The following is a 27999-nucleotide window of genomic DNA, read 5'->3' as shown; positions in this document are numbered from 1 at the left end:
ACACCACGACTATCCCTATCCTTTTACCTTTACTGACATTCCTTTTCTCCCATTTCAACACTCTCCCTTCCAACGTTGGCTCGAACCCCGAACCCTTTAATTGGGAATTCAAGTATCAGGAGTTTATCTCGTGGGCAGACCTCACCAAGTCCTATCCAATTTTCACCTGCTGAGACAGGAAAGAGATAACCGACGAAGCGGTCAAGTTTTGTTGGCAGAAAAATAACTTACAATAGTCCTTATATTAATCATCAGATACGGTTCAAGAGCTGCCACATATTTTGACAACTTATGAACCAAAGTTGTTCCACAGGGAGTTAATAGCCTTCTTAGTAAATAAATGTTTATAATCACTCAGTGAATTCTAATCTACTTGCCCTCTGTTGTAACATATAATTAGAATAAAGATGAATGTATTAACCGCCACTGTATGTAAGTGTTATCTATATTAATCTACTCAACCAGTGTATGACGTTTGCAAAAGTCATCAGCTTGATGGTCTACACGCAGAAAATGTAAATAAATAAATAAACATGCCACCATAGCACCCCTGATGTTAATTTGATCAAGCCGCAAAAGAAGAAAAAGAAGAAGAAGGTTGTAGGGGGGGGGGGCGCGGGGGGGGGGGGGGGGGGGAAGTGCAGGGGACAAGTGCTAAATCAACCGGCCAAAGCCCTACATCGAATCATCACTAAAGCCAGCTTAACTGGACCTAGATTTCTTTATGTTTTTCAGTTCACCGTCAAGTCTATCCACTACGAGAGGTGCACATCATCATCATCATCATCATCATCATCATCATCATCATCACCACCACCACCACCATCATCTCGTCAGGGACAGCGCGGTCAGCACTCTGGTGCTGAAATTGCACTCATCTCGGACCAACGAGATGTCCTTCAGTTAAGTGTCAAGTTAGGTCTGACGTGAGGCGTGCTCACCGCAATTATTATTGTCGGAGTTGCGGCAGACCCGACAAGGGCAACGGTCGTGTACATCGCAGCCCCCACCAGTCGCAAATACATGCACTGAGAGGTGCTCATCGGTAGCACAATGTCGGTGCAGTGTCTAGTAATGCAATACACTGCAGCACTCCTATGAATGTCTATGTGCAACGCTCCTTTGTCTCAAAGTAATAATTAACCCCCAAGAAAGGGTCCTGAGATATTTACTACTTCAGTGAGCTTACTATTGTTGTCTTTGTTTCTAGGAATGTAAATAGGAAGTGAATAAGAGTATGGAAAAAAATGAAAAAGAGGAGAGTCGAAGCATTTTACATGTTATGTTATAGAAGTGAGCTGAAAATCAAGCTGACTGACAAGATAAGAAACGAATAGACTCTGCGCAGAATCGTCGGGGAAAGATGTGGAAAGTACTAAGTGTAATAGGGACAAGATGAGAAGGCATGTGTTGAGACATCAGGGAACAGCTTTCATGGTACTAGACGGAGCCATAGAGGGGGTAAACATTGTAGAGAAGGGCAGAGATTGGAATATATAAAGTAACTTTGTGATGCGTATGGAAACGCCTGCAGAAAGTTCAGAAAATTTGCAGACGATAGTGTGATCTTTCAACTAGTTAACTACTTTTGCACTGTGAAAATATACTTGCACAACCGTGGAGGCAGACGCATAGCTCAGTGGGACGCTATAAGTGGAAAGTTAACACAAATATTGCGAGTAATCTGCCGCCTTCATGAAACTGTTCAGTCCTGTAATACGTACGGTATTTCAATATGCAGCCCCATTCTTCGTATTGCGCTGAATTTGTGGAAGTCTGCTGTGTGTGACTGTTTTCCACGTATAGTCGAGTCACATAACGTTACTATCGTTTTGGCTATTACATATTTCTTTTCTGCATATCATTGAAGTATCAGAGCTTATTTATCACTACCTTTGAGACTAGTCCATAATATTAAAATGCACAGCAACCTTACAAACGTATTATATTGATGTAGGTTAATAACGATGATGGCATTTCCTGTTGTGAGACGATAAACAAGCAGCGAGTATATAAGAATTACTCATAAAGAAAGTGTTTTATAAAGCACTTGTTTTATTTACGAAGAATTTTATTTATTTTATGAACTAAACTGGAAAGAATGAAGCAAAAACATGAGATTTACCCAAACGAATAACTGGAATTATGGCACTCAGAGTGTGTTATACAACAGTTTTCCTATAGCAATGAGTGTTGAACTCGTTTGAACAATTACGAAACATTTTGGTAAATATGTGTTTTTGAGAAGTCTTCTGTTTTCTGCAGTGAGACGTGTACACGAACGTAGAAAACACTTATACATCGTCCCACTCTATAGCCGTGGCGCAGCAACAGTGATATACAGAGGGGTCCAAAAAAATGTATCCACTGTTTAAAAGTCCATAACTCGCAAACTAGTTGACGAAGTTGTGTCATTTTTGGTGAAAGTGTAGCTTAAAGTCCAACTTAAAGATATCACCGTAGGTGTTCGAAATGGTCACCATTAACATCCACACACAAACGATGCCGCCGAACTACAGCACGAACTACTAACTGTAACTTGTTCTGTTGGATATTTGCACATGAATGTACGATGTATTCTCCAAGTTCATCGAATGTGCGTGGCTTTTGTCGATAAACGACGTCCTTTAGTGTTCCCCACAGGTATAAGTCCAAAGGAGCTAGGTCTGGCGAACGCGGTGGATACTCATCGAACGTAAGCCTTACGCTAGCCACGTTTACTCAGGTAACTGGGTGCAACTAAGAACAAAACACTGACTACCTGGCGACTGTTATCTGACAAAAGAAAACAACGCAATGCAACGCTTGTGAGGCGATTGCCGGAATTAAAAACTATTACAGTAGCAAAGATGAGACAACTCCGTCAATTAGTTTGCCAGTTATGGACTTTTAAACAGTGGATGCATTTTTTTGGACCCCTCTGTATTGTCAGTAGGAAAAACAATGTAGATTGCAAAGATATCATAAGCTTTATTGACGCGTTTCGCCTTTGAGCTTCGAGGCGTCTGCAGAATTCGTACGGGAACGGCAGGTAAGGCATTAGTCGTAAGTAGTCGAAATTTTGGTGCGCACCTTTGCCGAAGGTACGAATCTATGCTTAGATAGGGCGACACATATGAATAATGCGTTACCCGGAGTTACTGTACGAATTCTGAAGATGGCTCAAAAAAGCGAAGCGCGTCAATAAAGCTTACGCTGCCTTTGCAACCTAGCTTGTTTTTTGTTAGTAAAAGTTGGCAAAATAATGTGAAACGGGTGGTACTGACCAGATGGAGGAGGCCATGCCGAAGAAGTAGATGAGCAGGAAGACGAGCGCGCAGAGCCCGGGCGGCGACGCCTGCCCGTGGCGCAGCAGCGGGCCGTCGCAGGCCGCCGCCTCGGGCCCGAGCAGCGCGCGCGCCAGGTAGCCGGCGCTCACCACGCAGTAGCAGCCCGACAGGAAGACGATCGGCCGCTCCGGGTAGCGGAAGCGCTCCGGCTCGATCAGGAACGTCGTCAGCGTCATCAGCGTCGACACGAAGCACAGCCCCGACCACAGGCTGATCCACACCGCCGCGAACTCCTTCTCCTCCTGTGCCACACCACACGGCGCGTTACTAGACCGTGCGCGCTGTGACCGCGGGGGGAAAAATGTTGACGTTCGAGCAGTCGCACAACTGGGGTCGGGGGAATGCTCACACGGAGGGGGGTCAGGACCCCACGCACAGCAACATCGGCTACTGATTTTACCACATCTTAGGAAATACGATTGCAACAAAACGTACACCACTGGCATTTAAAACTGCTAGACCACGAAGATGACGTGCTACAGACGCGAAATTTAACCGACAGGAAGAAGATGCTGTGATATGCAAATGATTAGCTTTACAGAACATTCACACAAGGTTGGCGCCGGTGTCGACACCTTCAACGTGCTCACAATAGGAAAGTTTCCAACCGATTTCTCATTCACAAACAGCAGTTGACCGGCGTTGCCTGGTGAAACGTTGTTGTGATGCCTCGTGTAAGGAGGAGAAATGCGTACCATCACGTTTCCGACTTTGATAGAGGTCGGGTTGTAGCCTATCGCGATTGCGGTTTATCGTATCGCGACATTGCTGCTCGCGTTGGTCGAGATCCAATGACTGTTAGCAGAATATGGAATCGGTGGGTTCAGAAGGGTAATACGGAATGCCGTGCTGGATCCCAACGGCCTCGTATCACTAGCAGTCCAGGACAGGCATCTTATTCGCATGGCTGTAACGGATCGTGCAGCTACGTCTCGATCCCTGAGTCGACAGATGGGGACGTCTGCAAGACGACAACCATCTGCACGAACTGTTCAACGACGTTTGCAGCAGCACGGACTATCAGCTCGGAGACCGTGGCTGCGGTTACCCTTGACGCTACATCACAGACAGGAGCGCCTGCGACGGTGTACTCAACGACGAACCTGGGTGCACGAATGGCGAAACATCATTTTTTCGGATAAATCCACGTTCTGTTTACAGCATCGTGATGGTCGCATCCGAGTTTGGCGACATCGCAGTGAACGCACATTGGAAGCGTGTATTCGTCATCGCCATACTGGCGTATCACCCGGCGTGATGGTATGCGAAGCCATTCATTAGACGTCTCGGTCACCTCTTGTTCGCAATGACGGCACTTTGAACAGTGGACGTTACATTTCAGATGTGTTACGACCCGTGGCTCTACCCTTCATTCGATCTCTGCGAAATCCTACATTTCAGCAGGATAATGCACGACCGTTTGTTGCAGGTCCTGGACACAGAAAATGTTCGACTGCTGCCCTGGCCAGCATATTCTCCAGATCTCTCACCAATTGAAAACGTCTGGTCAATAGTGGCCGAGCAACTGGCTCGTTACAATACGCCAGTCACTACTCTCGATGAACTGCGGTATCGTGTCGAAGCTGCATGGGCAGCTGTACTTGTACACGCCATCCAAGCTGTGTTTCAGTCAATGCCCAGGCCTATGAAGGCCGTTATTACGGCCAGAGTTGGTTGTTCTGGGTATTGATTTCTCAGGATCTATACACCCAAATTGCGTGAAAATATAATCACATGTCAGTTCGAGTAAAATATATTTGTCAAATGAAAACCCGTTTATCATCTGCATTTCTTCTTGGTGTAACAGTTTTAAAGGCCAGTAGTGTAAATAAAACTCACTAACATTATTTTTTTTACCTTAATGCAAAATTTGCACTTCATAAGTGAGCAAACAATCTGCATAAATATTCAGGCATATTTCGATAATCAAATAAAACTGTTTTATTCCAGAGATATTTCCAAGTCTCAAGTTCGAGTCTACGGGAAATACCAGTGGGATGAATCGTGGATGGGAATTTGGGTCGAGGAGGGAGGAGTGCTAGGGTACAGTCTGTGCAGTTGTGCAAAGTCACTGTGCCAGGGTGGCGTAGTGGTTAGCACAGCTGCCTAGTCAGCACGAGTCCCAGGTTCGAACCCTGGCCTCGGTACAAATTTTCATTCGTCACTTCAGTCTGTATATATACACTCCTGGAAATGGAAAAAAGAACACATTGACACCGGTGTGTCAGACCCACCATACTTGCTCCGGACACTGCGAGAGGGCTGTACAAGCAATGATCACACGCACGGCACAGCGGACACACCAGGAACCGCGGTGTTGGCCGTCGAATGGCGCTAGCTGCGCAGCATTTGTGCACCGCCGCCGTCAGTGTCAGCCAGTTTGCTGTGGCATACGGAGCTCCATCGCAGTCTTTAACACTGGTAGCATGCCGCGACAGCGTGGACGTGAACCGTATGTGCAGTTGACGGACTTTGAGCGAGGGCGTATAGTGGGCATGCGGGAGGCCGGGTGGACGTACCGCCGAATTGCTCAACACGTGGGGCGTGAGGTCTCCACAGTACATCGATGTTGTCGCCAGTGGTCGGCGGAAGGTGCACGTGCCCGTCGACCTGGGACCGGACCGCAGCGACGCACGGATGCACGCCAAGACCGTAGGATCCTACGCAGTGCCGTAGGGGACCGCACGGCCACTTCCCAGCAAATTAGGGACACTGTTGCTCCTGGGGTATCGGCGAGGACCATTCGCAACCGTCTCCATGAAGCTGGGCTACAGTCCCGCACACCGTTAGGCCGTCTTCCGCTCACGCCCCAACATCGTGCAGCCCGCCTCCAGTGGTGTCGCGACAGGCGTGAATGGAGGGACGAATGGAGACGTGTCGTCTTCAGCGATGAGAGTCGCTTCCGCCTTGGTGCCAATGATGGTCGTATGCGTGTTTGGTGCCGTGCAGGTGAGCGCCACAATCAGGACTGCATACGACCGAGGCACACAGGGCCAACACCCGGCATCATGGTGTGGGGAGCGATCTCCTACACTGGCCGTACACCACTGGTGATCGTCGAGGGGACACTGAATAGTGCACGGTACATCCAAACCGTCATAGAACCCATCGTTCTACCATTCCTAGACCGGCAAGGGAACTTGCTGTTCCAACAGGACAACGCACGTCCGCATGTATCCCGTGTCACCCAACGTGCTCTAGAAGGTGTAAGTCAACTATCCTGGCCAGCAAGATCTCCGGATCTGTCCCCCATTGAGCATGTTTGGGACTGGATGAAGCGTCGTCTCACGCGGTCTGCACGTCCAACACGAACGCTGGTCCAGCTGAGGCGCCAGGTGGAAATGGCATGGCAAGCCGTTCCACAGGACTACATCCAGCATCTCTACGATCGTCTCCATGGGAGAATAGCAGCCTGCATTGCTGCGAAAGGTGGATATACACTGTACTAGTGCCGACATTGTGCATGCTCTGTTGCCTGTGTATGTGCCTGTGGTTCTGCCAGTGTGATCATATGATGTATCTGACCCCAGGAATGTGTCAATAAAGTTTCCCCTTCCTGGGACAATGAATTCACGGTGTTCTTATTTCAATTTCCAGGAGTGTACATCGTATGTTGATAAGATTACGAAGTGGTGCACAAATAGACAAGTTGCCTTAAATCTTCATCAATGTACAATTGTGCCTTTCACAACGCAAGAACACACAGTATCCTGTGATTACAATACAGAGGAGTTGCAATTCGAATCGGTCGACTCACAACAAATGGATCAGATGGGTCTGACCATTATGGGACTTAACTTCTGAGGTCATCAGTCCCCTAGAACTTAGAACTACTTAAACCTATCTAACTTAAGGATATCACACACATCCTTGCTCGAGGCAGGATTCGAACCTGCGACCGTAGCAGTCGAGCGGTTCCGGACTGAAGCGCCTAAAACCGTTCGGCCACCACGGCCGGCAGTCAACTCACACTTTTTTGTAATAATTTGTAGGGATATGATACGGAATGATTATATAGGCCACCTGCTTTAGAGTAGTTAATTTACGGTAAAGCAGGTGGCAGAGTTAAGTTCACTGGTAAAATACTAGAGAAACAAGTCAATCTACAAAAGAGATGTTTAACAAGAATATTGTAGAACTTATTGAGACACATGCCAAGCAGGACTAGCAGCGCGATATTGGAAGGAGGACAGTACGAATGGTTTTAGGTTTGTTTGACCCTTGGGAGAGTGTCATGGATAAGCTTAAAAAAACGAAAGTGGCAGGCGGTTGAAGATAAATGCAAACCATCGCAAGAAAGCGTACTTCGAATATACTGCAAACAACTATGTACCGCTTTGAAGGGATCGCGAGGCAAAGTTAGACTAATTACTCTTCCATGGAAAGAATTATGAAGTGATGAAGTCGAAAAAATACTATATTTGTGTTACTTAAAGGTCACAATATACGTATACAGGGTGTATCATAATTAATGGCGTAAACGCATACAGTTGAAAGTACACGACACTAGAAGCAAAAAAGCCTCAGTACAAACAGGGTCGAAAATGCGTACCCTAAGAGCTGCGAGCAATTCTTCATCTTCGATACTGTGAAGCAAATCTATTCTACTGAGAGCTCTATCCTTCCATATTTTGGGAAGGAAAAGGAAAAGATGTCCAGTAAACATGAGCTATAAGATGCATACCTTAACAGCTATGAGCACGTGCTCGTCTTCGCTACTTGGAAAAACAACTCTTCAATTGCTCATAACTTTTAAGGTATGCATTTTCGAGCAAATGTTTACTGGACTTATTTTTGTTTTGGTCCATACTACTACTTCCCAAAATGTGGAAAGCAAAGAGCTAGCAGTGGAAGAAATTTGCTTCACAGTATCGAAGATGAAAAATTGCTCGCAGCTCTTGTTGTTGATGTGGTCTTCAGTCCTGAGACTGGTTTGATGCAGCTCTCCATGCTACTCTATCCTGTGCAAGCTTTTTCATCTCCCAGTACCTACTGCAACCTACATCCTTCTGAATCTGCTTAGTGTATTCATCTCTTTCGCAGCTCTTAAGGTATGCATTTTCGACCCTATGTTTACTCAGACTTTTTTGCTTCTAGTATCGTGTACTTTCAACTGTATGCGTTTACGGCATTAATTATGATATACCCTGTACTGATAAAAAATACATTGTCATATTTATATAAAATATTTTGTAGCGTTAAATACTTGTTACATTATGTATTAAGGATACCAATGACTTATGGACGGATCCCACATATATCACTGAGGCGAGGTTGCCCATCAATCCCTTCACTGCACCGCTCGAACTCTTACAGAAATCGGCGAATGACGCGAGTAATGAGGATATTGGGCTGGGGCAGTACGTCAGTAGCGTATGGATAAACTGATAGGAGGCGTGCTAGGGTAGTCTGCACAGTGACGGTGTTCAGATTTCGTAGAGGTCAGGAGTCTCCAGGTTTGAATCCTGGTTCGGCACAAATTTTCAACTTTCCCCATTGATGTACAAAATGCCTACTAGCAGCTATATGTCGTAATTCCTTCGTTTCTTGAGTTACATATATACTTTTCTGATACATGACAATATTTAAGAATTCAAAACTTTTGACGGTCATAATTTTTATTCTTTACTAAAGCCCCTTTTCTTCTCGATGCACAAATAAACATTACACTTCGGGCAGATAACTGATAATCTGCAGTTTGGCATCTTGCATCTACATCTCTTCTCAGATACAACTGACCAATGTTCAACATCGTCCTGGAGAACAGCCTTTGAGGGAAATGGCTTTGAAGCATGCCCTATTTTCTTCTTGTCTGTACATTCAGAATCTACACTTGAAGGAGGTCTGCCCCTCTTCCTCCCACTTACATCCTTGTTTATTTTGCACAGGGCATCAGCTGGTTCAGCTCTGAACTGACAAAGTGGCCTCTGCTTAGTTTTGGATATATCAAGAGCGAGACAGTCCGTCATGTACAATAACCACGTATTTGCTACCACCATATCAAGGAACTGAAAAAATAGCCGGTAGTAGTACTTTTTCAATCTAACGTCGAGTGTGTACAGTGCAATTGCCGAATCTAAAAGATCCGCTCCTCCCATGAATTAGTTGTAGAAAAGAATAACTGATGGACAGTCAACTTTCTTTGGTCTTCTTATCCAGTCGGTCCACCTTACATAGTGATATCACTAAAGGAGGACCTCGTGCAGACGTCGTCATTCTCTCCGCCAGCCTCGCGAGTGACAACTCTCTTTTTTCCTTGAAATACGGCAGGATTCATTATTTAAAACAAAAGAACAGTTTGCTTGCGAATGCCTAAGTTAACGAAGATGTAACGTTTAAAAAATACGCCCATAAATACTAGCCGTAGTGTCTACTATAACCCATTTTTTATGGATATATATACTTCAAAATTACCTGTATAACGTAATGTATATTTAAACTCGATAACTTAACGTTTTTCAAGATCAGTAGCAATATATATATCAACAGTTGCGCGTTCACGCTACACAGAACTCCCAAGATGCAACTGTTCAAGTAGTTGAAGAAATTCTCACAGTGCAGCGCAGGTTCCTACACTTTTAGTCTGAAGCGTTACGGGTCTGCTACGACGCACGACAAATGCGAGAAAATGCTTCTCGCTATGCAAAAACAGCAATTTATTGTTACCGTTACAAATTTGACGAGCTACTCCATAAAGCGCCAAGCGCATACAGAGGTGTTCGAACAATCATTCTTTCCGCTCTCTATACATGAATGGAAAGGGAAGAAGCCCTAATCACTGGTACAGGGGAAATTTCCTCTGTCGTGGTTTTCAGAATATGGATGAAGATTTTGTATCAGACCCTCTGGTGCTACAAGACACAGCACGCTCTTCAATGTTGGATCGTAAAGTTACGACCTTTCTGCTGTTTTCATCATTTTCGTGACAGAAGTGTTGACCCGCAGACTCTACAATGGAACTGCGACATTGTTCTACATTTACATTACGATACCATCATAAAAAATTCGTGCTGCCGAAATACTTGTACCGGGACAGCCGGCAGTTTTGTAAATCAGTCATTTCCAATATTGTATTTCGTAAGTATATGCTACAACTGAAAATGGAATGCTAAATAATATTGATTTATTTCCTAGACTGCACAGGTGCAGAATCCACACAATACTCTGCCAAAGCAGTATAATGTCGATAAAGCACGAAGCAAGTGTCTAATGGTAATTGTAGCATTGGAAGGCAATGGAAAAAGTTAGTTTCCGCTACCAAGTTGCCTTTAAAATAATGCATTTCGATTAACTTGCGACATAAAGCCGCACAGAAGGCCTACGACCTTACATGAATACTGAGCGCGACTGTACAGGGTGCTTATAATTAAAGTCCAACTACTCACGGAGGTCTAGTGTGGGCTGTAATTATCATACGGTTGTGAGGCTTGGTAGACATTCTAATGCATTTATGTGGAGCCGATTTACTTTGGAAAAAAATAGTTCCAATTTTGACCAACAGGAGCAAATCTGGCGCTGTACACTGTTTGTAAGATGCTATGACATCCACGCTGACATGTGACGAGCCATACTGTGCCCGAACAGTATGGCTATCGAGAAGAGAGACCGCTGTTAGTGAACTGCGTTACGTGGACGGCAGCAATTTGCAGAGCTGCACTGAGAGAGTATCGCCGACTGAGAGGTCTGAGGAGAGGCCCGATGTCATTAAATGATTTCAAGATGATGATTCTGAAATTCGAAAACACGGGTGAACTTGGTGTGGCACCTGGAAGAAGAAAGCATCCTTTTCCGGCGGAAGTTATTGACAAGGTTGCTGATGCTGTAACTGACCGCGCAGCGCTTTCCCTGGGCAATGCTAGTGCTCGTGTGTTGCCACGAAAATTGTCCATCCCATGGTCGGTAATGTGGAAAGTTTCGAGTTCTGTATGACACTGGTACCCGTACAAGGGAGCAGCAACCGGAAACTCACGAATCGCTGCAACGTTCTGAATTTATTCTTCGGTTTCTTCCCGCAGTCCATGATTCACATCCATACAATGTTGTGTTCCAAACGCACGTTCTCAGAGATTTGTCCCTCAAATAGAGACCAATCGTTGATACGAGTGGATTTACATTGTCTAGGACTGTGCTAGTCTGCTTTTTATGTCGTCCTAGCTTCGTCCTTTGTGTGTTATTTTGCTTCCAAAGTACCGGAATTCCTTCACTACGTTTACATCGTGGCCTCCAGTTTTAAGTTTACTGTTAATCTCACATCTGCCACTGCTCATTGCATAGTGTGTGCTCACAAGGGAACCTCCCCATCGCACCCTCCTTAGATTTAGTTGTAAGTTGGCACAGTGGATAGGCCTTGAAAAACTGAACACAGATCAGTCGAGAAAACAGGAAGAAGTTGTGAAGAATTATGAAAAAAATAAGCAAAATATACAAACTGAGTAGTCCATGTGCAAGATAGGTAACAACAAGGAGAATACGAGCTCAGGAGCGCCGTGGTCCCGTGGTTAGTGTGAGCAGCTGCGGAGTGAGAGGTCCTCGGTTCAAGTCTTCTCTCGAGTGAAAAGTTTTTATTTTTTATTTTCTGTCCGTCCGTCCGTGACAAACTCGTTATGTTTTCATCACTTTTTTGGGAATGATTATCACATCCACAAGAAAACCTAAATCGGGCAAGGTAGAAGAATCTTTTTACCCATTCGCCAAGTGTACAAGTTAGGCGGGTCGACAACATATTCCTATCATGTGGCGCACATGCCGCCACCAGTGTCGTATAGAATATATCGGACGTGTTTTCCTGTGGAGGAATCGGTTGACCTATGACCTTGCGATCAAATGTTTTCTGTTTCCATTGAAGAGGCACGTCCTTTCGTCTACTAATTGCACGGTTTTGCGGTGCGGTCGCAAAAAACAGACACTAAACTTATTGCAGTGAACAGAGACGTCAATGAACGAACGGACAGATCATAACTTTGCGAAAAAAAAGAAAGTAAACTTTTCACTCGACGGAAGACTTGAACCAAGGACCTTTCGCTCCGCAGTTACTCACTGCTAACCACGGGACCACGGCGCTCCTGAGCTTATGTTCTCCCTGTTGTGGCATATCTTGCGCATGGACTACTCAGTTTGTATATTTTCCTTATTTTTTTCATAGTTCCACACAACTTCTTCCTATTTTCGCGATTGATCTGCGTTCAGTTTTTCAAGGCCTATCCACTGTGCCAACTTATAACTGCCGGCCGCTGGTGGCCGAGCGGTTCTGGCGTTTCAGTCTGGAACCGCGCGACCGCTACGGTCGCAGGTTCAAATCCTGCCTCGGGCATGGATGTGTGTGTTGTCCTTAGGTTAGTTAGGTTTAAGTAGTTCTAAGTGACTTATGACCTCAGCAGTTGAGTCCCATAGTGCTCAGAGCCATTTGAACCATTTGAACTTATAACTAAATCTGAGGGGGGGTGCGATGGGGAGGTTCCCTTGTCAGTAGATCGATCATTCCATTCAAGACTTAAGACACTTAATACTATTGTACAGTGATGGGTTCCTTAGTGGCAAGCATGGACAGTTCCAGTCACATCTTTCAGACAGTTACCTCATTCTGTAATTTATGAGTTTACTACAAAATTGTCACAACCACATCCGGGGGGCGGGGGCGAGGGCCGTCGAATCCACGATCTTCAAAGGGCTGTTATTCATCATAAAGACGCCTGCGCTCGCCATATCCAGTACAGCTGAGTAGCATGGCGGCCTTGCGCGGTTGGCATTCGAGGGCAGCGGCGACAGAGCTGTGTCACGTGCTGGTGCCTCGGTCTGGCGTGGCTATGCCGCCACAGAGGCGGGCTGGCGGTTTACCGTGGTGTGTGTCAGCATTGATGACAACCGAGTACGAACCCCAGCCTCGCGTGTGGCTGGGGGCGTCTGACATTGGACGCCCAGAGGATCAGTAGCTCGGAGGACCCGAGTTCGATGCTCAGCCCGCTGGTGTTCTTGTTGGTCCCCCAATTAGTCTGTCCCATAGAATGATAAACAGAGCTAACTGCTCCAGTAGAAGGTGGGTGAGGACGATGGCCTCACTCTAGTAGCCACACGGCGGTTACACTGCTGGGTTTTATAAGCGTTCGGCTGGGCTTCTTGACGAGCAGTTGCCCCAGCTATCATGTAGTCCACTTGACGCAATCCTATCAAAGTGCACTGGGTTTCGGTAGTACACCATCGGTCATTGACTAAGAAGTTGTGCTATTGTATCTAGATGAGCGTGGTGGTGAAACATAGTGCTAGCTGGTTATTGCAAGCAGAATTATTATAGCAACGAGCACTTACACGAACCCAATCCACTCCGCTATCAAATGTCGTCTCACCCTCATATTCTTGTGATATGACACCCAGTGATTAGTCACGTTTCATCGACAAAGCAATCATTGCGCAACAGGCATTTTCAGAATGATGAGCAGGCTTTTCTCGTTGTGCGCTGCTCCTGAACAGCCATAATACAGACTCATACAACCAATGTCTCTGCCTGTAAAGACAAGAAGTTAAACAGAACTTGAAGCCAGCGACAGATTATTAGGACGGCCATTATGGCTCATACTGGAGTTAAACAGGTAGCGGTCAGCGACCCTTGAGCAGAGACATCTACTACCACTACTTCACAGCAGCCCATGTGATGAAACCAGGTCGGTCACCAGAAACAACTGCAGCTCGATCCGCTGCTAATTACGACAGCAGGTCGTTGCCTTCATTCCAGATAATTCGGCGTGAGACACTGAACACCGTTCCTCCCGCAAAGTCAGCGAGCAGCGAGCTTTAGTGACATTTAAGCCCTCCCAAACCAGCTCGTCCCCATTTGACCAGCTGGGCAGCGATGAGATGCTCAGTCGCTATCAACCAGAGTCACCATCATCGGCGATGCTGTCATCTCGTGGCGACCCACGAGACAGCTGCCGTTTTGCTCAGCCCGGGCAGCCAACAGTGCACCAGCCACTCGCCACTGTTCTTCAGCGTCGGTCGAGACTTCGATTCCAGACAATGCTGGGTCACCACAACCTTCGGCTACGCCACTCGATCCTGCCAACTGCCCCGCACCTCAAAGCTACGAGCAGCATCCGACCGCAGCTGTCAACTCAGCACACCAGAGAGGCAAGGCTGCTGCCTCCAGAGCAGCACATGTTCACTGTACGCAAGTCCACCTTGCGTGCCACTGCAGCGGCAGAACATTATGTGAAGACGGAAACGCACTCAGATGTCTGTGTGAGTTGAGGCCTTCGGTTCATCTTCATACCTATCCACAGCCACTTCCAACAAGTTGCATTGTAGAGTGCCAGCTGAACAAATTAGTAAAGAAGTAATGAAGAAGTTATATTATCGTCACTGGGACCTCCACCTGCGGTACACGTCCATCCCGTCTTTGGCAGAGAAGTACGTCTTCACTCAACCAACTATTTTTCCCGCAACATAACAGTTATTGGGAAAAATGTGTTGCATTGAAGAATAAATATGTATAGAAGCACTGACATAATCACCAGGTTCCACGGCTGCAGCTTGATTTTTTCGAGGTGATGAAAGATATACATGCTGACGTCGCAAGTAGAAAATGAAGAGAGAGTGAAAATGTATGAAGGTATTGAACGGATAATTAAGCACTTAAAGGGAGATAAAAATTTAATAGTCATGGCTGACTGGAATGCGGTTGTAGGGGAAGAAATAGAACGAAGGACTACGGCAGAATACGGGCTTGGTACTAGGAATGAGAGAGGAGAAAGACTAAGTTCAAATCAAATGGCTCTAAGCACTATGGGACTTAACATCTGAGGCCATCAGTCCCCAAGAACTTAGAACTACTTAAACCTAACTAAACTTAAGGACATCACACACATCCATGCCCGAGGCAGGATTCAAACCTGCGACCGTAGCAGCAGCGCGGTTCCGGACTGAAGCGCCTAGAACCGCTCGGCCACCGCGGCCGGCTCTAATTAAGTCCTGAAATAAATTTCAGCTAGTAATAGCGAATACTCTAAGAGTCACAAGAGGAGGAAGTATACTTGGAAAAGGCAGGAAGATACGGGAAGATTTCAGTTATATGTTACATTATTATCGGGCAAGATTCAGACATCAGATATTCGATTGTAAGGCATACCCTGGAGGAGATACAGATTCAGATCACAGTTTAATAGTGATGAAGAGTAGGCTGAAGTTTAAGAGACTAGTCAGGAATAATCAATGTGCAAAGAAATAGGATATGGAAGTAGTAAGGAATCAAGAGATACGCTTGAAGTTCTCCGAGGCTACAGATACTGCGATGAGGAAGAGTTCAGCATGCATTTCGGTTGAACAGAATTGGACAACTCTAAAAAGGGCAATGACCGAAGTCGGAGAGAAAAACATAGGTACAAAGAAGGTAACTGCGGAGAAACCATGGGTAACAGATGGCAAACTTTGGTTGATCGATGAGAGAAGCTGGCCGCTGTGGCCGAGCGGTTCTAGGTGCTTCAGTTCTGAAACGCGCTGCTGCTATGGTCGCAGGTTCGAATCCTGATGTGTGATGTCCTTAGGTTAGTTAGGTTTAAGTAGTTCTAAGCCTAGTGGACTGATGACCTCAGATGTTAAGTCCGATAGTGCTTACAGACATTTGAATTTGATGAAAGAAGAAAGTACAAAAATGTTCAGGGGGTTAAAAAAATCGTTGAAATGGCTCTGAGAACTATGGAACTTAACTTCTGAGGTCATGAGTCCACTAGAACTTAGAACTACTTAAACCTAACTAATCTAAGGACATCACACACATCCTTGCTCGAGGCAGGATTCTAACCTGCGACCGTAGCGGTCGCGCGGTTCCAGACTGTAGCGCCTAGAACCGCTCGGCCACTACGGTCGGCCTGTTCAGGGAGATCCAGGAATACAGCAATACAAGTCACTTAGGAATGAAGTAAATAGGAAGTGTAGGGAAGCAAAGGCGAGATGCCTGCACGAAAAATGAGAAGAGATCAGAACAGAAATGATTGTCAGAAGGACTGACTCAGCACATAGAAAAGTCAAAACAATCTTCAGTGAAATTAAAAGCATATGTGGTAACATTAAGAGTGCGATGGCAATTGTACTGTTAAATGCAGAGGAGAAGCCATAATTTTGAGAAGAAATTTCTGAGAATGTATGTTTGGAGCAGAGCACTGTAGGTTAGTGAAACATGGACTGTGGGAAAACCGGAAGAGAACCGAAGCATTTGAGATGCGGTGCTATAGAAGGATGCTGAAAATTAGGTGTACTGATAACGTAAAGAATGAGGTGGTTCTCCGGGTAATCGGCGAGGAAAGGAATACAGTATATGAAAAGGACTGGCAAAAGGAAGGGGCGGCATGATAGGACATCTGTTAAGACATTGTGGAACACCTTCCGCGGTACCAGAGGGAACCGTAGAGATAAAAACTGTAGACGAAAACATAGACTGAAATACACCCAGGAGATATTTGAGGACATAGGCTGCAAGTGCTACGCTGAGATGATGACGTTTGGCACAGGAGAGGAGTTCTTGGCGGGTACCATCAAAGCAGTCGGACGACTGATGACTCAAAAAACAAAAATAAAAAAATAAATAGAAGTTTCTAACTATTGCTCGTACTGGTTAGCGAACAGAGACGTAGGGCAGGAAGGGTGGGAGTGTGTTACCTGCGTGAAGAAGACGCCGCGGCAGGGCATGGCGCAGTCGTGCACGCCGGCCACCTGGACGGAGGCGTTGAACCAGGGAGAGCCGGGCTGCAGCTGCAGCAGCGGCGGCCGGCAGCGGCACGAGCAGTCGGCCGGCGCAGACCCGCGGCAGCCCTGCAACACCGCCAGCTGAGCTCAGTGGCCAAGCCAGCGCATCTGTCTCTAGTCGCTACCTGCTCTACACTGACGGAGACGTCACACCGCGGCTACCAAGCTGATACTGCAGCATTTCCACGCCTATGGCCTATAATATACACTACTGGCCATTAAAGTTGCTACACCAAGAAGAAAGGCAGACGACAAACAGGTATTCACTGGACAAATATATTATACTACAACTGACATGTGATTACATTCTCACGCAATTTGGGTGCATAGATCCTGAGAAATCAGTACCCAGAACAACCACCTCTGGCCGTAATAACGGCCTTCATACGCCTGAGCATTCAGACAAACAGAGCTTGGATGGCGTGTACAGGTACAGCTGACCATGCAGCTTCAACACGATACCACAGTTCACAAAGAGTAGTGACTGGCGTGTTGTGACGAGCCAGTTGCTCGGCAACCATTGACCAGACGTTTTCAATTGGTGAGAGATCTGGCGAATGTGCTGGCCAGGGCAGCAGTCGAACATTTTCTGTGTCCAGAAAGGCCCGTACAGGACCTGCAACATGAGGTCGTGCATTAACCTGGATTCATCCGCAAAAATGACGTTTTGCCATTCGTGCACCCAGGTTCGTCGTTGAGTACACCATCGCAGGCGCTCCTGTCTGTGATGCAGCGTCAAGGTTAACCGCAATCATGGTCTCCGAGCTGATAGTCCATGCTGCTGCAAACGTCGTCGAACCGTTCGTGCAGATGGTTGTTGTCTTACAAACGTCCCCATCTGTTGACTCAGGGATCGTGACGTGGCTGCACGATCCGTTACAGCCATGAGGATAAGATGTCTGTCATCTCGACTGCTAGTGATACGAGGCCGTTGGGATCCAGCACGGCGTTCCGTATTATCCTCCTGAACCCACCATATTCTGCTAACAGTCATTGGATCTCGGCCAACGCGAGCAGCAATGTCGCGATACGATAAACTGCAATCGTGATATGCTACAATCCGACCTTTATCAATGTCGGAAACGTGATGGTAGGCATTTCTCCTCCTTACACGAGGCATCACAACAACGTTTCACCAGGCAACGCCGGTCAACTGCTGTTTGTGTATGAGAAATCGGTTGGAAACTTTCCTCATGTCAGCACGTTATATGTGTCGCCACCGGCCCCAACCTTGTGTGAATGCTCTGAAAAGCTAATCATTTGCATATCACAGCATCTTCTTCCTGTCGGTTAAATTTCGCGTCTGTAGCACGTCATCTTGGTGGTGTAGCAATTTTAATGGCCAGTAGTGTATATAAGGGACAGTCAAATGGAACATACACCACAATGGAACCTTGCAATGGTTCCATTAAAAAGTAATCGCCTCGCGCGTTATGACATTCAGCCATTGGGACACGAGACGGTTAACTCCTGTTTCGTAGAACGTGATCCGGCCGCTGACGGATCTACAACCCCATCCTCATCCGACCGAAACTGACGTCCACGAATGTCTTCCTTCAGTTCGACAAAGATGTGAAAATCACACGGTGAAACATCCGAGCTGTAAGGAGGATGCTGCTGTGTTTCCCAACCAAGTGGCTGAAGCGTAGCCTTCAGCCGATTGGCAGTGTGTGGGCGTGTCTTGCAACAGGGTGATTCCGTCCGCTGGACGTTTTAACTTTAGGGCGCATGGCAGTTTCTGCAAAGTGTCTTCATGACATTAACTATGGTACCTCGCTCCAGTAACTCTGTGGGCAGAGGGTCCCTGCAGTCGAATAAGATCATCGTGACCTTACCGGAACTTGCGTGAACAGCTTTCGATTTCTCTGGCGGGGAGATGCGGGATGTTTCCACTGCTAACTTTCTGTTTGCCCTCGGGGCTGCCAGATGCTGTCAGGCGGAACCATCCTTCTGCATGGTAACTCCTGCTTCCACATCGCAAATCGTACAAAGGCTACGCTTCAGCGCTTTGGTTGGGGAAACGCTGTAACATCCTCCGTACAGCCCAGATCTTTCACCGTAAGATTTTCACATCTTTGTCGACCTATTGAAAGATCTTCGTGGACGTCAGTTTCAGTTGGACGAGGAAGTACAGGAACTGGTGCAGTTGTGGATCCGTCAGCAGCCGACCGCGTTCTATGAAACATGAGCCGATCGTGTCGTCCCCCAGCGAGGTAAATGTCTTAACGCGTGTGGTGATTATTTTTGAATGGGACCATTCACGCGCCCATTGTGGCGGATGTTCAGCTGTCATTCGACTCCGCTTCATACAATTCTTGTGCAAGTGTGTTTTAAGTATTTTCCATGCAGAAAAAGCCATTCCTACAGATGAAGAAAGGTGTTGGTAACGTTACTGGAAATTTTCACACGAATATAGCAATCCAATATACCATGAGAATGTGCGCGTGCTGCTTATCGTTATTCTTCAGACTTTGACAACGGTCGAATGACTGGCAGGAGAATCCTAAGAGTATCATGGTAACAGGTTCCACACGGAGTTGCGTGTAGGGGGAATGACTGCAGAACTAATGGCGCCTCTAAGGACTCAGGAGAACTGTGCGTAGGACTGCCAGGTTCAAAAATAGAAAAGCGGCCATCGGAGTTACATTTAGCCACACATTTTGCCCTAAAGGCCGGACTTACTATTTTAAATAGAAATAAAGTCAGCTGGGTATTTTCAGTCATTTACGAATAATCAATTACAATCAGTTTTTGCGAGACCAGCCTTAAACGTGCTTAAACTAAAAAAATACTTTCAGTAAACAGCCTTACGGTTTGGGAGTTACGACAGCAAATAAATGTTCAGTCTTCTTAAATACTCAGCCTTCTTCCTAGAATAATCTTACGTCAAAATAAACCAAACGTTCTTCGTTAAAAAATAAACAATTATGTTTCTTCTGAGATGGAAAACGAAAAGATACTCAGTAACTTTGGTCACTTCAATTATGCTTATAAAAATATAACTGTAATCTGCAGTTAAGTATTAATATTTTTCGTTTAAATCCAATTTATCACGAATGTAATCTTTTTCGGGAATTATTTTGTGAAACTCTTGGCAGGATAATTTTAAATTACACTGCATCAACTTGATTAGTTTGGACTGGACCTTGGTTGTGCATTCTCTACCTCATCGCTAAAAAGCCTAACAAAAGCTGGACACGTTGAACTTGTATGTATTTCACCGAACACGACCGTAAAAAGTCGGACAACTCTGTATGACGCGAAGAATACATACGCTTCCTGCCTGAAGGACTGCACCACAAGTAGACTGTAGGATTGTTCGACTGGCTCAGACTGATAGGACGACGACAGCAGCTCAAACCTGGGTAGACATTACAAGCAGAGTGTTACCACGGACCGTCGAGGGCAGGTACATCTACATCTACATCTACATTGATACTCCGCAAGCCACCCAACGGTGTGTGGCGGAGGGCACTTTACGTGCCACTGTCATTACCTCCCTTTCCTGTTCCAGTCGCGTATGGTTCGCGGGAAGAACGACTGTCTGAAAGCCTCCGCGCGCACTCTAATCTCTCTAATTTTACATTCGTGATCTCCTCGGGAGGTATAAGTAGGGGGAAGCAATATATTCGATACCTCATCCAGAAACGCACCCTCTCGAAACCTGGCGAGCAAGCTACACCGCGATGCAGAGCGCCTCTCTTGCAGAGTCTGCCACTTGAGTTTATTAAACATCTCCGTAACGCTATCACGGTTACCAAATAACCCTGTGACGAAACGCGTCGCTCTTCTTTGGATCTTCTCTATCTCCTCCGTCAGACCGATCTGGTACGGATCCCACACTGATGAGCAATACTCAAGTATAGGTCGAACGAGTGTTTTGTAAGCCACCTCCTTTGTTGATGGACTACATTTTCTAAGCACTCTGCCAATGAATCTCAACCTGGTTTACCAACAATTAATTTTATATGATCATTCCACTTCAAATCGTTCCGCACGCATACTCCCAGATATTTTACAGAAGTAACTGCTACCAGTGTTTGTTCCGCTATCATATAATCATACAATAAAGGATCCTTCTTTCTATGTATTCGCAATACATTACATTTGTCTATGTTAAGGGTCAGTTGCCACTCCCTGCACCAAGTGCCTATCCGCTGCAGATCTTCCTGCATTTCGCTACAATTTTCTAATGCTGCAACTTCCCTGTATACCACAGCATCATCCGCGAAAAGCCGCATGGAACTTCCGACACTATCTACCAGGTCATTTATATATATTGTGAAAAGCAATGGTCCCATAACACTCCCCTGTGGCACGCCAGAGGTTACTTTAACGTCTGTAGACGTCTCTCCATTGATAACAACATGCTGTGTTCTGTTTGCTAAAAACTCCTCAATCCAGCCACACAGCTGGTCTGATATTCCGTAGGCTCTTACTTTGTTTATCAGGCGACAGTGCGGAACTGTATCGAACGCCTTCCGAAAGTCAAGAAAAATAGGTAACTGGAATTTGAGATGAGATCTCGATTCGTTGTTTACCACTGACGCCATACTACAAAAAATAGAGACCTGCATGGTGTGAAGCCAGAATCAGCTGCGACACTGAGTGGCATGCTGGGGTGTTCATGACGAGTCTCGCTTCTCTGTCTGTCGTGTCCCTAGTTGATCCAGTGCAAGGTCACACAAGCTGTGATTCTCGAGAGGCTTAGCTCTCCAGCTCCTGTGATCTTGGTGTGCGGAGCTAGGCGTAATGCTCGTTGGTATATCTCAAGAATGGCAAACCTTTTGACATACCTTTAACGACCAGGGTATCTAACGGCATGTTAGATCGTGATAATGCAAAACTCCACACTGTACTGTACACCCACAATTCCTTGAGGAATGTGCAGTCGCCGGATTCGTTACCCACAGAGCATAATTGCGATACGATGGAAAGAAACACACACTGCCTAGCAAACAAAGTGAAAGACCCAGGAACGGAAGAGGAAACGAAATGAAAATTCAGAGGCTCAGAGAATATGAGAAGTTATTTCGGTGATTACAATATCGAGTCAAATTGACAAAGAATTCAGCAGTAAGAGCCCACTTGTTAGTATGAAGTTGCGCTCCCTGTGGCCTGGATGAGAGCACTCCATAGGTTGGGAAGGATGTCATAAACCCATTACATCCTCTCCTAAGCCTACTGGCCCACAACTGTTGTAACTGGTCCTCGATATCCTGAAAACGGCAATGTTTAAGAGTTGAAGTCTGACCTGGTCCCATACATTTTTTATACGGGACAGATCAGGGGATCTTGCTGGCCATGGGGTAGCTCTAAATCACGCAAGCAGTTCATAGAACACATGCCATATGTAGACGAGCATTGCCGTGTCGAAAAATGACACCACGATGCTGTCGCTTGAGAGTTAGTAGATGAGGACACAGGATGTCCATGAGGTACTGTTGTGCCGTCAGAGTCCCCTCAGTCGCTATCAGCCGTGACCTGTCCCTCCCTTGGCTGAGTGGTCAGTGCGTCTGACTGCCATTCAGCGGGCCCAGGTTATTCCCGGCCGGCTCGGAGATGTTCTCCCCTCGGGAGCTGGATGTTGTGTTGTCATCATCATTTCATCATCATCGTCGACACACAAGTCGCCCAATATGGCCTCAACTAAATAGACTTTCGATTCGGCAGCCGAACTTCCGCCGACTAGCCGGCCAAATGGATACCAACAATGGTATCTTTCAAACTCTGTCAGGTGCCGACAACGCTGTTCCGCGTCCTTCACAGCCATCACCCAATATCTGACGCTGCTGACACTTGTTATACAAACTACCAGGCCTGGTGACGACACTAACACGAACAACACTAATGTGCCTTTGTGTCCACTCTACCTGCCACAGAGAATTGCAGCTCTACCCATTTACATACCAGCCGATAGTACGTACTCTGCCACTGGACAATTTCTTCTGGGTACTTCATTTTTTGTCGGGACGTGCATATATAATAGCAGTGACACGTAGCTTGTATCTATCGTTCACTTACCGAGTAAATCAACAAAGCCTAGCCCCTGTGACATGTTGCATTGCTGTTATGCACTAAAAAATGAAATAATAAAGAGCACCCAACACTTTTCTGCCGTCCAAATTAACTTACTTCCAGTTTGTAGGGGAATCTAGTAAGACACTGACTGGATACGTAAACAAAGCGATCGATATGAGGTAAAACATGATAGGTCTGCAACACACCTAATACGCAGGTAGTGTGGGTACGATTGTAACTGACCACGGCTACTAGGAAGACTACCGTAGTCTTCAGGAAGTCGCGAAAAGCAACCAGCAGAGTCTGCGCAGAGTGCGGTGGCCGATGCGCGTCCAAAGCGCTGGGCGAGCTCGTTCGTTCGTTCGGAAGGAGAGGCCAGGATTGTTTGCCCGCTTTTGAGCTTCATCACGACGTGCCAGTCATTTCGTTAATAGTCATACTCATTGCGATATTTGCGTTTAAGTAAGACACAGCGCCAAATTCGCAAAAGGTTGCAATGAAAAATAGGGGTCGCAATCATTTTGCGTTTGATGCATATTGCATACTATGTTGCTGTGTACGAAATTTAGCTACCTTATTGAAGTTTTGCTTAGATTTTGTTGCAGGCCTCTGTCACTAATCTAGTGAAAATCAATCTGAAGTAGCACACTCATTTGCAAGCGCCTGCGACAGTGATGAAACCATAACAAAAATCCATAACGCTCTTCATATTTCATAAGTGGTTTGACATATCGGAATGAAATTTTGGCAAATGGTAGCATGCAAAGAGGCCAGAGTTTTGCCATATGGTTGCTACGCAAAACTTCAGTATCTACCGTGTTATTCCAGGAAGTGCATACATTTTCGATGAAAAAGTGTAATTTTCAAGGGCCATCGATGGCTGGCACAACGAGAAATGCTGTGGGTTTCAGAAAAGCGTAAGTGGAGACACTACAAATTTATTTTTGTACCGAGTATGTGCTTATTCATAAGCTATTCTCCTTATTTTCCCCATTTCCTAACTTAATAAACCACTGTTCAGAACTCTCTCGCAGCTAAGTCTAAGCAACATGTTAGTGAGATGACATTGTGTACACTGCACTGTGTTCAGTCACAAGAAGCAAATTTTTAACAAGGCAACAAAATAAATGGAGATTTTACTCAAAATTCGCCACTGATGACACTTCTACGAAAGTTACTAGTTTAACAAGCCAGGAGAAAATAAATCACTGCTTTTGCTGCATTTTCAGTGGAATTTTTTTACTTACCAGCCAAAGCAGAGGTGACAGTCAATCATCGTGAATGGTCATTGTGCAAGTGTGGGCATGGAGGAGTCCACTTAATATTTACAAAAGGCTTCAGTTTACAACAGCACTACCCCACTGGTCGGCATTTCCTCTAGAGCGCCTGTTCGCAACCCCCACCAATACCGCTCTCCCCGAGCGTGCCCAGCCGATTGTATTGTGTAGTATTGAACTGGGGACCCAGAAACGACGGAGAGGCTTCGTCCCCGCCGTAGCCCTCAGTGGTTCACAACAGGCTACAGCAGTCTACTCAGTCCACCGCCGCCCCACACTGAACCAAGGGTTATTGTGCGGTTCGGTCCCTAGTGGACCCCTCACCCCTCGGGAACTTCTGACAGCAGACGAGTGTAACCGCAATGTTTGCGTGGTACAGTAATTACGGTGTATGCGTACGTGGAGACAGTTTTAACGCAGCAAGCACCGACATAGTGTAACTGAGGCGGAATAAGGTGAATCAGCCCGCATTCGCCGAGGCAGATGGAAAACCGCCTTAAAAACCATCCACAGAGTGGCCGGCACATCAGACCTCGACACTAATCCACCGGGTGGAGTCGTGCCGGGGACCGGCCTGCCTTCTCGCCCGGAAAGCAGTGCGTTACACCGCACGGCTAAGGCCTGTATTACACTATCAAATTTCTTTTTCAAAGATTTGATCAAAGATGTGATCAAATAGATCAAAGATGTGATCAAATATTCCGTCCAATATATTTGACAAAGATCTTTGACGTAGCGCTAGAAGGGGTATTACACTGTCATCAAATTTTTCGTCAAAGTTCAAGATGGCTGACAACAACTTGTTGTTAACCGCAGCAGTTGTACGTACCGCACTTCCACTGCGTGCACATGCGGAAAAAAAGTGGGGGGAAAAAAAGGAACCATACATACGAGGTTGACAGTCTTAAATTCCTGGGATTACAACTTGATAATAAATTCAGTTGGGAGGAGCACACCACAGAACTGCAGAAACGCCTTAACAAATCTGTATTTGCAATTCGAGTGTTAGCAGACACAGGCAACATAAAAATGAAACAGCTTGCATACTTCGCCTACTTTCATTCCATTATGTCATATGGTATAATATTTTGGGGTAACTCTTCAAGTCAAACAAAAGTTTTCAGAGTCCAAAAGGGTGTAATACGTATTATTTGTGGAATAAATTCACGGACGTCCTGCAGAACCCTCTTTAAAGAACTAGGTATTCTAACTACTGCCTCAGTATATTTACTCCTTAATGAAATTTGTCCTAAATAATATATATATTTTTCCAACAAACAACTCAGTTCATACATACAATACCAGGAACAAGGACTTAAAAGCACTTACTTTCGTTCAAAAAGGGGCCACTACTCAGGAACACTCATCTTCAATAATTTGCCAGAAAACATAAAAAATTCAGTTACAAATAAAGATTAGTTTAAAAGGAGCCTGAAAGACTTACTAGTGGCCAACTCCTTCTACTCCATTAACGAAATTTTTAATAGAAACAAATGATGTATTGTATTTATTCATACTATTAATATTGTTATTTCAGCTTAAAAAAATTGACATGTACCACATCCACGAGGATCTATGGAACGAAAAACTAATCTAATCTGTATGAAGCCGTGGGTTTTACGACGACACGATAAAAGCATTCAACAAAACTTGTTACGTGAGCTTACAGTGGAAGACGTCAAGTCGTACATCAATTACTTAAGAATGGATGAGCATACATTTCTGTATGTGCTCAGTGAAGTGTATCCTCATTTCACAAAGTGCAATATTCACTTAAGAACTGCTACATCTGTAACACTCCGATTCCTTGCTACAGGAGAGGGTTATGTTAGGTTTTTGTATTCAGAGTGCCTCATGTTGTAAAGGCCTCATCAGCTTCATACATCTCCACTAATTTTGTAGTTGTCGGCACACACCAATTGTATTTACCGGCAATGTTTATAAAAACACTACAGACGACAGAGCGCTGCACCGATGCTAGCGTTCCATGTGGTAACATATCACATTGTAGTGAACAGAAGACAAGCGATTTCTTTGATTAAATATACAGCGAGGCCCTAGATTTGATCAAATATTGGACGACATTTGACAGAGTTCCCTATTACACCGTCAAATATCTTTGACAAAGAGATTTGATAGTGTAATGGCGGCCTAACCGGGCGGGCTGCCCTGCCGCCTGCGCGCGCATCTAGCGGCCACTACCTTCTTGCCGGGCCGGCAGTCGGCGTGCTGGCCGCTGCCCGCGCCGCGCCGCGGCGGCCTGGCGGTGGAGGCGGCGCCGGGGGCGGCGTCGTGGCCCGGCGGCGCGGCGCGGCTGCTGTTGCGGTCGAGGCAGAGCTTCTCGGAGGCGGGCGCCGCGACGGGCAGCCGCTCGCACGCCATGCGCTCCGGCCAGGGGAAGCCGTACTGCGCCATGATGGGCTCGCAGCCGGCGCGCGCGCGCTCGCACAGCCCGCGGCACGGCGGCAGCGGCTGCTCGTACTCCTCCAGGCAGATGGGCGTGTACACGGAGCACAGGAAGAGCCGCAGGTCCTCCGAGCACCGGATCTCCACCAGCGGGTAGAACTGGTGCACCTGCCCAAGCCCACTCTCACGTCACTCCTCCGCTTTCTTATAAACACTTACAAGCGAACCTCCCCATCGCATCCCCCTCAGATTTAATTATAAGTTGGCACAGTGGATAGGCCTTGAAAAACTGAACACAGATCAATCGCGAAAACAGGAAGAAGTTGTGTGGAACTATGAAAAAATAAGCAAAATATACAAACTGAGTAGTCCATGTGTAACATATCCAACATCAAGGAGCGTTTGGGCTCAGGAGCGCGGTGGTCCCGTGGTTAGAGTGAGCAGATGCGAAACGAGAGGGCCTTGGTTCAAGTCTTCCCTCGACTCAAAATTTTAATTTTTTATTTACAGTTCATGTCACAAACTCTTACATTTTCATCACTTTTTTGGGAGTGATTATCACATCCACAAGAAAACCTAAATCGGGCAAGGAAGAAGAATCTTTTTACCCATTCACCAAGTGTACAAGTTAGGTGGGTCGACAACATATTCCTGCCATGTGACGCACATGCCGTCACCTGTGTCGTACAGAATATATCAGACGCGTTTCCCTGTGTAGGAATCGGTTGACCTATGACCTTGCGATCAAATGTTTTCTGTTTCCATTGAAGAGGCACGTCCTTTCGTCTACTAATCGCACGGTTTTGCGGTGCGGTCGCAAAACACCGACACTAAACTTATTACAGTGAACAGAGACGTCAATGAACGAACGGACAGATCATAACTTTGCGAAAATAAAGAAAGTAAAGTTTTCACTCCAGAGAAGACTTGAACCAAGGATCTCTCGTTCCGCAGCTGCTCACGCTAACCACGGAACCACGGCGCTCCTATGCTTATATTATCCTTGATGTTGCTTATCTTGCGCATGGACTACTCAGTTTGTATATTTTGCTTATTTTTTCATAGTTCCACACAACTTCTTCCTGTTTTCGCGATTGATCTGTGTTCAGTTTTTCAAGGCCTATCCACTGTGCCAACTTAAAACTAAATCTGAGAGGGGTGCGATGGGGAGGTTCCCTTGTTAGAGATACAGACAGTATTATGATAATGACAGACCGTTACGCAACATACAGAGGAGA

At 46.0% G+C, this 27999-nt stretch overlaps 1 protein-coding gene across 1 annotated transcript in view; it reads right to left on the bottom strand.

Moving 5' to 3' along the window:
- LOC124606532 (frizzled-5-like) overlaps window positions 1-27999 on the bottom strand; it is a 1074024-nt gene that overhangs the window by 22445 nt on the left and 1023580 nt on the right. Inside the window, exons 7-9 of the mRNA XM_047138517.1 lie at window positions 26558-26929; window positions 16971-17123; window positions 3267-3571 (exon numbers count right to left, since the gene is read on the bottom strand). Of these exons, the coding sequence (XP_046994473.1) occupies window positions 3267-3571; window positions 16971-17123; window positions 26558-26929 (830 nt within the window). The remainder of the gene's footprint in view (window positions 1-3266; window positions 3572-16970; window positions 17124-26557; window positions 26930-27999) is intronic.

This window comes from Schistocerca americana, chromosome 3, assembly GCF_021461395.2.
Source record: "Schistocerca americana isolate TAMUIC-IGC-003095 chromosome 3, iqSchAmer2.1, whole genome shotgun sequence".
Taxonomy (NCBI): domain Eukaryota; kingdom Metazoa; phylum Arthropoda; class Insecta; order Orthoptera; family Acrididae; genus Schistocerca; species Schistocerca americana.
Note: the sequence above shows the minus strand (reverse complement) of the source record. Positions and strands in the feature narration are given on the sequence as shown.